The sequence below is a fragment of the Hyaena hyaena genome, unplaced genomic scaffold, assembly GCF_003009895.1.
Source record: "Hyaena hyaena isolate Hyena2069 unplaced genomic scaffold, ASM300989v1 scaffold_535, whole genome shotgun sequence".
Lineage (NCBI taxonomy): Eukaryota > Metazoa > Chordata > Mammalia > Carnivora > Hyaenidae > Hyaena > Hyaena hyaena.
In genome coordinates, this window is record NW_024081167.1 from 1,153,209 (window position 1) to 1,167,508 (window position 14,300).

The following is a 14,300-nucleotide window of genomic DNA, read 5'->3' on the forward strand; positions in this document are numbered from 1 at the left end:
GTAAAACAGGTGAATTCAAATTTCAAAACTTACAACAAACTACAAAAATCAACAGTCTAGTATTGCCACAAGGACTGAGATGTAGATAGATTAATGGAGTAGAAGAATCCCAAAGTAACCCATACATTTTTGCCAATTAATTTTCAACAAGAGTGACAAGACCATTTAATGGAGAAAACAGTCTCCTCAACAAATGGTGCTGATGCATATGCAAAAGAATGGTATTGGGCTCTTACGTCATAAAATTAACTTAGTAATGATCAAAGAGCTAAATGTAAGAGCTAAAACTATAATACTCTGTAAAAAAAAAAAAAAGAAAAAAGAAAAAAACTAGAGGTAACTCAAGACCTTGGATTAGGCTATGGCTTCTTAGATATGACACTAAAAGCACAGTCAATTAAAAAATATATAAACTTGATTTCATCAAGTTTGAAAAATCCTATGCTTCAAGGATATTATCAAGAAAATGATGATATCTGAGGAAATATCTGAAAGCCATATATTTGATAAAGTTCTAGTATCTGGATTATATAAACTATATTGCAACTCAAAAAATAATGAACTCGACTTAAAAATGAGTGAAGAATCAAGTAGGCATGTTCCAAAAAAGACATATGAATAGCCAAAAGTACATAAAATAATGCCTAACATTATTAGTCATTAGAGAAAAGCAAATCAAAATGACATGATATACTTCACACCCACTGGGAAGGCTATAATAAGAAAAGACATACCATAACTAGTTTTGATGAGGATGTGGAGACAGTGAACCCTCGATATACTGCTGGTAGGAATGAAAAATGGTATGGCTGCTTTGGAAAACAGTTTGGCTGTTCCTCAAAAAGTTAAACATAGAGAAACCATAGGACTAACAATGTCACTCCAAGAGAACTGAAAACGTATGTTCATACAAGAACTTGTACACAGATGTTCAAAGGAGCATTATTCATAACAGCTTCAAAGTGGAAACAATACACATGTCCATTAACTGATGACTGGATAAGGAAAATGTGATATATATATATATATATATACAAACATAATACTCATCTACAAAGAGGAATAAAATACTGATTAATGTTATGACATGGATGATCCTTTAAAACATTATGCTAAGTGAAAGAGGCCAGGCAGAAAGGCCAAATATTCTATAATTCCATTAATACAAAATGGCCAGTACAGGCAAATCTACGGAGAAAGAAAATTGATTAGTGGTTGCCATTTTAGGGGAGATGAGAATGGGAACCCATTCCCTAGTAGATATGGGATTTTCTTTTGGGAGTGAAGAAAACGTTCCACAACTTTGTGTATTATTACACAAATTAGTATGTTACTAATATTAGTGTGTTACTAATATTACACAATATTAGCATATTACTAAACCACTGAGTTGTAAACTTTAAAATGGTGAATTTTAGGGGCACCTGGGTGGCTCAGTCAGCTAAGCATCTGACTTCAGCTCAGGTTATGATCTCATCGCTCGTGAGTTCGAGCCCCACATCGAGCTCTCTGCTGTCAGCGTGGAGCTCGCCTCAGCTCCTGTCTCCCTCTCTCTCTGCCCCTTCCCAGCTTGTGCTTTCTCTCTGTCTCAAAAATAAATAAAAACATAAAATAAAATGGTGAATTTTATGGTATGTGAATTATATCTCAAAAAAAAAAAAAATCCCTGAATAACAAGGTGGAGTGACTTCAAGATGATTTCCCACATGAAATGGCTATTAAAAGGCATTTTTATTTCTATATTATTAGAATATTATTAGAATTAGCATTTGGCAGTTTCATTTTATCATGACTCAGAATTTGTCTCATGGTCAAAGAACAAATCAGTAAAGCACCTGTAATAAAAATATTCATCTATGTAACTTATTTTTAAAAACATTCTCAACCTCTGAGTTATCATCTGGACTTCTACGGTAAAGAAAACATAAAACTTTAAACTAAAAATTAGATCAGATATTCAACATTATGCAAGTTTAGAAACACTAGCAAAATAAATGAATTCAAATGTAATAAATAAATTATACTTTCCAAACTGAAAAACTTATGAATTTGCAAACTCAAACAAAAATAATGGAAACAGCCAATGATCCTCAATGAATACACTGTACCATTAGGTGAAAGTTTTCTGGGAAATTTTAGGATGGATGAATCAAGCTGACAACTCCTGAACTCACTGAACGCTCTTAACATCACTAAGAATGGACCAAAGCAGACATTATAACCCTCTTGATGGATATGAAAAAGAACTAAGATTATTTCATCATCACTTATGAAGCATTTTTGCCAATATATACATGCATGTACACATACATAACTTTTTGAAGTCTCTTAATATCAGTGTACAAAAGACAGTTGGTATAGAGGAATAAGTTGAATGAAACAAATGTGCAATAAACCAAATCCAGAACGTGGGGAATTTTACACAGCAAATGATACAGTCTCTTTAAGAAAAAAATTCACTAAAGAGAAGAGGAACTCTTATAAATAAAGAGGCTTATGAAACATATCATTTATCTTTCAAACTGGGGTACTTTTGAGAGTGATAGGAAGTTTCATTCATAGGTATCCCAGACAATAAGCATGAACTGGGACCACTCAAAAGTCTCAATCCAATACAAGGTATGGGCTTTCTTGTTTTCAATATCTTTTTGCTTTTATTATTGTTGTTGTTATTTTTGAAATAGGATCCAATGAGGGAATCTAAGCATGGTCTGAACGTGAAATGATATTAAAGAATGATTGTCAATTTTGAGATGAATGATAATGGCACTGTAACTAGGTTTTATAAAAAAAAAAAAAGTCTGTGTCTGTTAGAGATATACACTGAAGAGTACATAGGTGAGATGGTATCTGTGTTTTGCTTTAAAACACTGTTGGGGGTGGTGGTGGGGATAGGAAATGCAGGGGAAATATGTGAAACAGTATTGATAAAATGTTGATACGTATCGGAGCAATGTAATAGGGATTCATTACACTGTACTCCTCTATTTATGTATGTTTGAAAAATTTTATAATATAAAGTTAACTTAAAAAAAACCCACAACATTTAACATCACCCAGCATGGCAAAACATATTTCTGGCTTTGACTTTCTTATAATGAAACTCCCACAACTCTTTCTTGCCAAAAACATTGGTTAGGCTTAGTCATAAAATGGAAATCTCAAAGGGAAATCTTTAAAGAAGAAACAGCTGGTTAGTCTCAAAGGAAATGTAAAAATCCATTTTTTACTTTCCCACTGAAAGACAGTCTGAGAGTTCTTTTCTGGACTCAAAGTAGGTGGTTATGGTGTATGTAGGCATTGGGATTTGTAAGAACTCAGTGACAAGATTCATATGGCTTTGAACATTAAACTGAGTCAGCAGCCTCAATTTGAGATTATCCTCTGTTTTTGGCAAAGTCATAATTTTAACTTCTGCCAGATATAAAATTTAGTTTATGGAGTATTAGAAACTTCAAAAGCTGTATTTGAATGAAGTCTCCATTGTCATTGGAAACTGTCTGTTTTAATTGTATGTGTTAAGTATATTGTTTTATTTTGTTTTTTGAGAATTGTTCTAAATACTCTTATCCCTAAGCTAAAATTTCATTTAAATAATTACTCACGCTTATGATGGAATTCCAGACAAAGAGAAGCAAAATTATGCAGACTGGCCTTTAAAATGTTTTAATAATTGAAACACATCTTTTTTTTTTTTTTTTAAATTTTTTAATGTTTTATTTATTTCTAGGAGAGAGAGAGACAGCGTGAGCAGGGGAGGGTCAGAGAGAGAGGGAGTCACAGACTGAAACAGGCTCCAGGCTCTGAGCTGGCAGTCAGCACAGAGCCCGACGCGGGGCTCGAACCCACGAACGGCGAGATCATGACCCAAGCGAAAGTCGGACGCTTAACTGACTAAGCCACCCAGGCGCCCCGAAACACATCTTTTAATAGCTTTGTACTCACCTCCTATTTAGACCACTTAAAACTATCATTTTTCTAGGATCCTGGCCCAATCTTTTGCTGTTCATGGATTTTAAATGTAAAATAACAGAATTTAGGAAAGATCTTGACAGAATTTCTTTCTATATGTCAGATTCCATGACAGGCAATGGCATTTATAGAAATTACAAAAAGCCTTCAAGGGAAAAATACCAGATATATAATAACTGAAAATTAAATCAATTACAAAAAATAAATAGAGTTTGCATGAAACTTTAAGAAATTCAAATAAAACAACTGCTATTTTCATAAGAAGTTCCTCAGTAGTTTATAAATTCAAGCCATCAAGTCTAATCTTTCTGATTAAAGGCATCTAAATATATAAAATCTTTTAAAGAAGGAACAAGAGAAATTAGGGTAAACTGAAAAGTATTTTATACCTAAAGCTATCCATCATAAGTCTATGAGTCATGTGTTACGAGCCAGCATTCCAATTTGGTGAAATTGATAGAATGTTCACTGGAAGGCCCATGGTGTTGGAAGGCACATCATTTATAAAAGTGGGTTTATGGCGGTGAAGTACACACACATACCTGACATTTTTGGATCATAACTATCACAGGAAGCCAAGTCCCCACCTTTGATATGTGAACAGTAACTTTCCTAGACATATTTATAGTTGATTTGCATACCCCCCATGACCCAGAGAGAGAACCCATGTTAGGACTTACTAACCACGTTAGTAAAGCTACATCAGTCAGAGTAATAGTCAGCAGAGGAACAAATGAGGTCACAATGGGCTGTTGCAATGAGTGGCACAGCATTTCTATAAATTCAGTAAACTGTACTGCAGTTTGGTGAATGCAGAGGAAAGGAGACTAAAGGAGGAAATGCAAAATTAAAATAATTCTAGAACCAGGGCACTGGGTGGCTCAGTTGGTTAAGCATCAGACTCTTGATGTTGGCTCAGGTCATGACCTCAGGGTTGGTTGGAAGACTGCCCTGTGTAGGGCTCCGTACTGAGTGTGGATCCTGCTTGGGATTCTCTCTCTCCCTTTCTCTCTGCCCCTCCCCTGCTAGTGCTTTCTCTCTCTCTCAAAAAAATAAACATTTTTACCAGTTATTTTAGAGCCAGTTGTCAGTAAAATTACACTGTAGAATTTCAGTGTAGTACTGTGAATTCTCCCATACTCTTTTTAAAAAAATGTTATATAGGAATAGCATACCAGAGGGGGGAAAAAATCTCCAAGTGAAGATTTCAACCTTCTTTTTTTTTTTTTTTTTTTAAATGTTTTATTTATTTCTAGGAGAGAGAGAGAGACAGCGTGAGCAGGGGAGGGTCAGAGAGAGAGGGAGTCACAGACTCTGAAACAGGCTCCAGGCTCTGAGCTGGCAGTCAGCACAGAGCCCGATGCAGGGCTCGAACCCACGAACCGCGAGATCATGACCTAAGCGAAAGTCGGACGCTTAACCGACTGAGCCACCCAGGCGCCCCGAAGATTTCAACCTTCTAAACTGGATAAGGTTGACCAACAAAAACCTACTAGTCCTTGGATGCACTAAATATATTTGACTGCATATCCCTCCACTATTCCAAACGTTTATATTCCTGGGAAATAATACATAAATAGCCACTAATATCTTGGATTATTTCGTAGCAGTAAAAACGAAAGCAATTTTTATTAGTATTGTGAAAATAGTAAACTAGATTGAAGTCTGAATCGGTCTGTTTCCACAGAAATTCTATAAGCCTTATAGTTTTATGTTTGCTATATTAAGGTCCTTGACCTGGGAATCCTAAAATTTCTCACCGAACTTACTTTCTGTTTCAGATCCTGGAACACAGAAATGGTGTCAATACTTACTAAGGTGGTGGCCAGGCACACAAAGAGCTGTCACATGCACCAAGTGGACATGTAGATATTTGCAAATTTGTGGCACGACTGAGTTCCTGTGGGCATGGACACTTAGACTTTCAGCAAGCTGCTCCTAACTAGATGTCTACACTGTCTGAAGGTACAAAATAATTCATGGAATCACCTCAGATTACCCAAGTTAGCAAAAACAACTTCCTACTGCAGGACTGCGAAGTGCATTTCGTTCCCCATTTTGTAAATATAAAAATGCAGGTTCCACTCTCTTCCCACAAACCAACGATTAGGTTTTGCTCTTAGTGGAAAAAGAGGGAGGCAACACTTACTCTTCATTCAGGGCACACCGACGATTGGTGAGAGTGCCATACTTCCTCAGCGTTTCAGTGAGCTCCGAGTAGAGTTTGTCAGCCAGAGACAGTGGGATTCCTTCCCACACCAGGATGAGAATCACGATCACAGCTGCCTCACAGGTGTGGCCAGCTCGCTCCCGCACCAAACACAGTAGCTTCTCCTCGCTGCAGCTTCTGCGAACCACCTGTGCAGGTCACCATTCCATCCCAACACCCCCACCCCAACCAAAACAAAACAAGGGTCACTTGCGGCAGATGAGAGCAATGATTTACGTACGCATATTTTTGCATGTCTGGGTCACAATTAGGGCGAAGTTTGCCAGCTCCTGCAACTTGCCTTTTGTTAGTCATCTATACAGTGGGGTCAGAATTGGAGGGATGCAAAACTGTTCAATGTTTAGTAGACTGTGCCCAGTACAGTGGGGGTCAATGCCCCCTCCATTAAAGCTAGAGCGCATGGAAGACATGCACATCTTTTTTCACAAAGTTCAAGGCTTTCAAAAATGACAATATAAAGTTTAATGGAAGGTATCTGAAGGATTAAGGATGACTTCTTCACATTCCAGGCAGAATCATACTTTTTAGCAAACTGAATGGACCTCATCTTCCCTATTACATTCTATCAATTAAATACAGTTTGTAACTGACTTAAGAACTATCTGCCTTTTCTTTAGGAGATGACACAAAATAAAAAAAAGCAATGTTAATTTCAACCGGCATAAATGGATGTGGGTAACCCAATTCTCAGGGATAGATTAATGAATCAAAATGCCCACGACTGAAGATCAAAGGCCTCGTCAGGTCACACTTACCCATTTAGCAATAGGACATCCCTGAGAACTTTTGCCTTCTTTACCAGTATAGATGACTCTTTCAATCCTAATAGCTTTACCCTTCTGTCCAAACCTTAAAAGAAATCCACAGAAACACACACACATAAAATTAGTAAATGAAGCTGAGGCAACCAAAATACTGAACATTTGAGCATAATTTTATTCTATGACCACATCCTGAGAAATGAATGGTTTATTTTTTAAAAATAGGTCTAAGCCAAGCAAACTGGATAACAGACTTTAAGCTTTATACTTCTTCAGTATCAAAATATATTGATAATTGTAATGAACTATTTTGAAATTATATGTTGGGTTAAAATAATGGGAAAGCTTATTTTTAGACATAATTTCACAAAGCACAAAACTTTTTTAAGTTTGTTAAGTTCAGTCTTCTAAGACATATTACTATTTGATTTTTGTCCTTTACAAAATTACCTATTTTAAAACTTGGGGAATCACAATAGATTTTAGTTAGAACTGTTCCTCAAGGAATCTCTAACATTTAAAAAAAGATGTCTCACAAATCACTAGCATCCAGCTATTTTGAAAATATAGGATAATTCTAGAAATAGATTATATTTTTCCTTATGACCAAGGCACTATTTACTACTTGCTAATAACAAAAGGCACTTAGGGAAATCCACTGTATCTGCCAGGCTACTAGGTGATTATTTAGTGAATTTCTACAAACTAATTTAGAAACGAGTACTTTGTAAATTGGGCAAGAATGATAAAAAAATATGTCCTTGCTGCCCAGAATGTCTCCTAGTATATTTTAATGATAACACTGCCTACCTCTTAAAGAAAGGCACCCTAGCATAGTAACAGCTCACTGCTGGGGGTACCAATATGAAAGTCTCTCTTTGCATTGATTATTTCACTCATTAGAGTCTTCTACATGCAGGACTAACTGTGGAGATTCAGGTAAATACTCGCATACCTGTGATTAACAGTAAAAAAAAAAATGCAGCTATAAATAGAATCCTCTCTATTTCTACTCCGCTTCTCACACTTACCCTCTGCTCATACTAAGGGATCAACTCCCTACAGGGAACTACTCATTTAGAGCTCTAGGTGAATTTAACTCAATGGTTCCTTTCTTATGCCACATCTCCCCACGGTTTCTCCTGTGACCCTTTATCATCAAGTGGGAGATTTGCAGACTGTGCCAGCACCCTTGCGCCTGGCAGGCTGGCTGGCTGGTTCTCGTGCGTGCCTGGGTTTTCTGGCCTCCGTCTCCAAGTGGGCAGCCTGTGCCAGCTCGCAGGCTATTAGTCCTGTGAAATATTGTGACTCTCTGGTGAATAGCACAGTGTGTAGTGCTGGCAACCCTGGAATAGCTAAGCCTACTAATAATTACTCCATTTACAATTGTTTACTGCTTTGTATGTGAAAGCTGAAAAAATTCTGACATATACAAAAGGATAAACGTTAATCTGCCCTGTGCCTTTGCGTTAATTACCTTTCTTCCATGATTTCTCTAATAGCTGCCACATTAGGACCTGCTCCTAGATGGGTATAAAAAGGACCTTCATCTTTTTCAATAATTTGCTCTGTTGAGATAATAGAAGATTATTATTTTAGACCTCAATTATACTAAATATAAAGGCTACATCCACAAAGCTTATCCCCCAACTGCACATTACGGGCCCTAAATGTGACTTTAAACATTTTTTTTTCTTTAAAATGAATAAATTGATGGACTAATCTATTAGAAAATGTGCCAAATAATTAAGTATATGTACATGCTGGCTGTTGGATAAAAATATATTAAATTACATTTCAGATACGGAATAAGAAATTATTTATTTTAAACAAAATAAGTGGAACTAAACAAAACAGTGAGGGAATTAGATTATATGTAATACCAACTACAATCCAGTTTTTTGAATTGAAACAAAATTTTATAGCTAACTAGGAGCCTGCCTGCTACTTGGATGTTAAAGATTAAAAATAAAATTTCCTGTCTTCTCTCACCCCAGGATATTGCTCAGTTTTTATTGTCAAGGTACCTTTTTCTCCTCTTGCTTCCCCTCAACATTTAATAGCTGCGTTTTGAAAGTAAGAATATTGAATCCAGACCCATATTTGTATGTACTTGAGAACAATTTATGATGAGAGAAAATACTGGAGAGAGGGTCAGGTAAAAGGAAGAGGTTCTTGTATACTACCAAAGATAGAAAGTGGAAGGAGAGGTTAGGGTGGCAGGAAAAGAAACTGCAGATGATTAGAACTTACCTAGTGTTATCTATGACTGCACCCCTGAGGCAACCTAATATTAACGACACAAAGGGGCAGTATGGATTCTCCCTCCATTCTTCTATAAAATGTGGGGTGTCCCGTTGTAAGAGGAATAAGAAAAGGCGGGCGGACCCTTGGCCACATTATTTTAACATTTGTTTTTTCAAATGCCTTCTGTATCCAAGCTGAGGAACTATAATAAAGTCTTCACATATACATACATAAAAATGGTTTCCCTATTCCAACAGACCTATTACATATCCTGAATTTTAACAAAAAGGTGTTTGTTTTAAAAGAGAAAAGAAAAAACATATTGTCTATCAAAAGATAAAACTTTAAAGAGAAAACAGAATCAAAATGAATATAGTTCATACAATCTTTCAAGGGCGTTAAGGCAGAAAGGACGACTTCATGAGTATTCAGAACATCAGCATTACACTTTCCCCCAACTCACCAAGACTGAAGATAATAACTTCCCACTTACGTAGAAATTAATGTTATGAAACCACTAATACATTCAACTTCAAATTAATACATATTAAAATGCTCCTCTATGAGTTTACATATTAGTGGTTATTTTCTCATTTTAATAGATGTTTTTACTGTCTAGGTGTCTCTCCAGGGGATGATATACAAAGAGGTAAACAGATCAATTAATCTAAAACTGATACCTTTATATTTTAAAGGGTTTGATTAGAGGAAAAATAAGCATGCACACTGTTTTAATTTTTTGGAAAAACAATGTAAGTGAAGTTCTCTCTTGCACAGCAGAAGCATCTGTAATTTAAAGACAAGAAATGTGAGCTTCAGATTGTTTTTATGAGTCTTTACAAATTGCTGCCAGACTCAAAGATTTTTTAAAAAAGAAAGAAAACCCCATATCTCAAGATGAATTTGCTAATTCTGGATAAACACCATGTGTCTCAGTACATTTCTAGCACTTACCTACACATCTGCATGATGGAAAATCATATTGAGTCTTGACAGGTGTATCCAATAAATTTTTTATAGGAGTATCTAGTAATTTGGAAGGTGACTCTAAAAAATTATTGAGAACAGAACCAGCTGTTCTTTTGGTTGGTGTCTTTTCTGCAGAAGGAGTTGCTTGTTGCTCTAAAGCTTGGGTGTGGCTATCAAGTTCTGCAGCAGTGGTTTGTCTAGTTAAAACTGTGACTGGCCCTGACATTTCAACTTTTACTTGCTTCTGTGATTTGAGAGTTAGAGCCTTATGGTCAAATAATGATTTGACCTGAAACTTCTTCAGATGCTGCTCCATGGTCTCAAGGATGCTCCTTTGCTGCACATTATCACAACTCGGGGGTGGAATCTCTTGTTTAGTTACCTTTTTCCACATTTTGTTTTCTGGTTGTGCTGACATGGGGCGCATACAGGTATGGGGCTTGGATCCAGGTTCAACCTTAATTGGCCTGTGCAGCTGATTATGGCAAGACTCAGTTTGGGACTGTTGTGTTTGTTGCTGTTCTTGCTTTTGCAAGAGGTGCCACCTTAGAGCAGCATGCTTTTGAATGTCCTTCTGAGGAGGGGTCTGAACGTGACATCCTCCCTGCTCAGACGCCGGGAAAGCATTTGCTTGGTTTTGCATTGGGTACCTTTGCTGAAGGGGTTGTGCCGCTTGATGACTTGACATGTCTTGGTTTCTACTTCTATATCCCTGTAGAACTGAAGCTTGCTGAGGCTTCTGCTCTTGTTCTTGAAAGCACCTGTGAAGAACATCTTGCTTTGGAGTCACATTGTTTGGAAAATATTGCATGTCATGCAAATTTTGAGTCTTATTTCCTGCAAAGAGTTCAGAATTTATAGTCTGTTCCTTATTTTCTGGAGCTAAGTGTGTGTTGTTCGGACAAGAAACCTGCAGTTTGCTTGCATTTGATTTCAAGGTCTGACCATAGGGGGAGTTTCTACTATTCATATTCTGTCCTTGCTCCAATCCCATGTGAGTATTGTGAGTCTGGAACTCATTCGGTTTCAAATACTGATTTTCGCCATGGAAACACTCTTCCATTTTAATCTGGCTAAAGAATGATCTTTCTCTTTGCTGATCATTGTTGCCTTGGGGGTGAGAAAAAGTCTGGGGCATTTGTTCTTTATTCTTCATTTGTAATTTTTTCTGCTGCTGCTGGTTTTGAGAGATAAGTGAATTCTGGGATGGTTGCAGTTGTGCTGCCTGCTTATGAGGCTTGTGTTGTAAAAGGTGTGAGTTTGAGAATGGCTCAGTCTCCGAAGCCTGCTGATTCAAGTGCTGTTTTAATGTTAGGGGCATGAGCTTCTCAGTTTGGGAAACTGGTCTTTGCTGAAAATAAAACCCAGGGGTGCACAGTGACTGTACGTGAGCTTCGGATAAAGGGTCTGTCTTAGGGAAGTGCACCTGGAGTGAGGGTTTTTGGAACTGGAGCTGCTGGTCCACTGTACCTTGAAACTGCCCCTGATTCATCTCACCTTGGTACCTTTGTGGCCTCTGCTCTGGCTGCATTATTTTCTGGATGTATGCCTGCCCTGGGAGTCCCCCAGGCAGGTTGGAATTTCCAGTGTATTGTTTGGAGGTCATTTGAGTGGAGGGGTTGGACTGATACTGAAGAACTGACCGCAGTGAGGCCTCATGACATTTTGGATGGGATTCTGCTTGATGAAAGTGTGGGGGTTTCAACTCAATCCACCCTGGTTTCAGATAGGGCTGTGCTGGGGGCACAGGACCTCGTGTTTGTTCCTTGTCTCGACCCTTCGGAGTATCTTGCTCTTTGTGTCCCATCAACTGCTGGCAGTGGTCCTGTGGCTCCCCACTGCTACCAAGAATTGGTGGGTTATGCTTGAGGTGTTCTGATATTTGTCTCGCTTTCTCAGAACATGGTGGAACAGTCATCGTCCCTGGAGTCCGCATGTCATTCCTGTTGACACAATTATTCTGAGGCCTTTCTGGAAGCATCAGAGAGTGGTTGGCTACATGTGTAGATGGATTAGGACTCGGGGATGACAGTGCCTCGGGCTGACCCTCAATTTTCACTTCCCTTAAAAGAGTTGTGTTACTTTGGTTGGGGTAGTGATGGTGTTCTTCGAAAACTCCATCATTCAGAGTGCTTTTTCCATCTGAAGGAAGCTGAGAAACCTGTGAAAGAGGAGGAGGGGGAGAAAGAAGCAACTGTGATGGTGATGGTGTGGTAGAGGCAGAAAAGGAATCCTTAGTGAACACTGAGCTCTGCTTGAAGTAAGCACCATTCGTTTCATTTTGCTTTAAATATCGTTCAGAGCTGCCACCCAGAGCCTGCAAATCGCTGCTGGAACCTGAACAGAATTCTTCACCAGACACTAGCTTTGCGGTTCCTTGGATATTACTGTTCTCCACACGAGACGGACATATCTCAAAAACTGATTTCTGTGTTTCTGGTTTCTGAAAGGGACAGGTCCCTACCATTGCAGTTGTCTTACTGGCTTTGTCAGCAACACAGGCCTCAGTCACCACTGCAACTGGCTCTGGAGGCAGCTCAGAGTTTGAGGTCTGTGGGAGATTGATCTGCCCTGAGGTATGCGATGGGTGAGTGCTCTCACAGGACAACTCATTAGTAGCCTGACTGTTAATGGCATGTATGTGAGATGTGGTTTTCTGCACCGCAACGGAAACACAATCTGGATAATATTGAGACAGTGTTTTTTCCAGGAGTTCACCATGTGTGTTTTCCATGGAAGAGGCAGAAACTGTAGCACCATTAGGCATTAGCACTGCCTTGTTTGTAAGAAGTAATACAATGTTCTTGTCATGGTAGTTAGCATTTTTCTCCTCCTGCTCATTTAGAATCTGAAGCTCTGGTTTTTCAGACCTACTGCAGTTATGTGTTGAAAAACTGATGAGATCTTTAACTGGATTCTCTTGGGTTACAGAGCTCACAGATTCTCTCTTATCACTCAAATCGGAGACATTCAGTTGACTGCTGCCTTTGCTTGGATTTCCTTCTTGGCTTTCCCCGAAGTTCTTTCTTTCTCCATTAGCCTTTAGGTCTTGTCTCAATTTCTTGTTCTGATGAAGCCCAGAGAGAGAAGGTTCACTAACTGTGCGTTTTATTCCTCCATTTTGCAAGCACCTGGAATACCCTCTACCTTCTTGTATAAAGTCCGGACTCACACGGCTATTCTGGCTTCTCTTCATATGGGGTATTCCATAATAACTTTTGAAAGACTGCCACTTGATGTCTCCATTTACTTCTGGATACGGTCTCTCAGTTAATGGGCTTCCATTCTGGAGCTTTAGAGCCAGAGGTTCTGTCTGGCTGAGGGGAGAAGGAGATGGTGTCAGGAATGGACTTAGTCTGTTGCCCTCAACATGGTTGGTTCTATCCTGTTCCATCAGGCTTGCTTCGGGGCCATCCACAAGGCTGCCCTCTGAATGAATTCTAAAAAGCATGGAAACAGAAATTGAAGTGCATTAATACATATCTGTCACTAATAATAAATCTTAGAGAAAAATCATAGCATTAATAGTATTGAAATTCCTAGACCTAGCAAACTATGATTCTCCTAGAGTGACAACCAATAGCTTACTCAGGATCTGACTATTCTTGTCTTCCCAGCAACTCTAAAATATTTATGGTCACAGAGAACAAAGATAATTAAAATCACCAGCTAATGTGGTAAGTTTATGCTGTATTAGTAAGTAGTATCAACTTTCTTCCCAAATCATCCTTTTTGTAAAAATGCTAGAACAAGAAAGACTACTTCCTTTCTTTCTTCTCTAGTACTTTACATCTCCAATCAATTCCATTTCTTATATACTCCCTAAATAATCTTCACTGCTGCTTGGTAGCCAGACCTATATTATCTCGCTTCATTATCTGTTGCAGTGGCTTTTTAAAGGGTTTCTTTCCTAGCTCAGCTGGTCTTTCCCCCAGTACTTCAAGATTCCTTCAAAATGTTACCAAAGGGAATATTCTCAATGCAAATCTGATGTCATATCCTCCTTTAACACACTTTATGGCTCCATATTGCCTGCATCAGTAGTTCTCAAACTCTTTCACTCACATACCTCAAAGACAAGGTATGCTCCCTTTAGTGTTTACCTCCCGGAAATGGAATGG

The 14,300-nt window shown here is 38.2% G+C and overlaps 1 protein-coding gene across 4 annotated transcripts in view; it reads right to left on the reverse strand.

Annotated features, from left to right (window-relative positions):
- The window catches only part of TET2 (tet methylcytosine dioxygenase 2), a 131,209-nt gene that overhangs the window by 33,575 nt on the left and 83,334 nt on the right, over positions 1 to 14,300 (reverse strand). For 2 of the 4 annotated variants that reach the window (XM_039255630.1, XM_039255631.1), the window contains exons 3-6: positions 10,165 to 13,619; positions 8,441 to 8,531; positions 6,958 to 7,051; positions 6,122 to 6,330 (exon numbers count right to left, since the gene is read on the reverse strand). In XM_039255630.1, the coding sequence (XP_039111561.1) occupies positions 6,122 to 6,330; positions 6,958 to 7,051; positions 8,441 to 8,531; positions 10,165 to 13,573 (3,803 nt within the window). In that variant the 5' untranslated portion in view covers positions 13,574 to 13,619. Of the gene's footprint in view, positions 1 to 6,121; positions 7,052 to 8,440; positions 8,532 to 10,164; positions 13,620 to 14,300 lie in introns of those variants that run through there. The other 2 variants (XM_039255632.1, XM_039255633.1) reach the window with 2 other exon arrangements.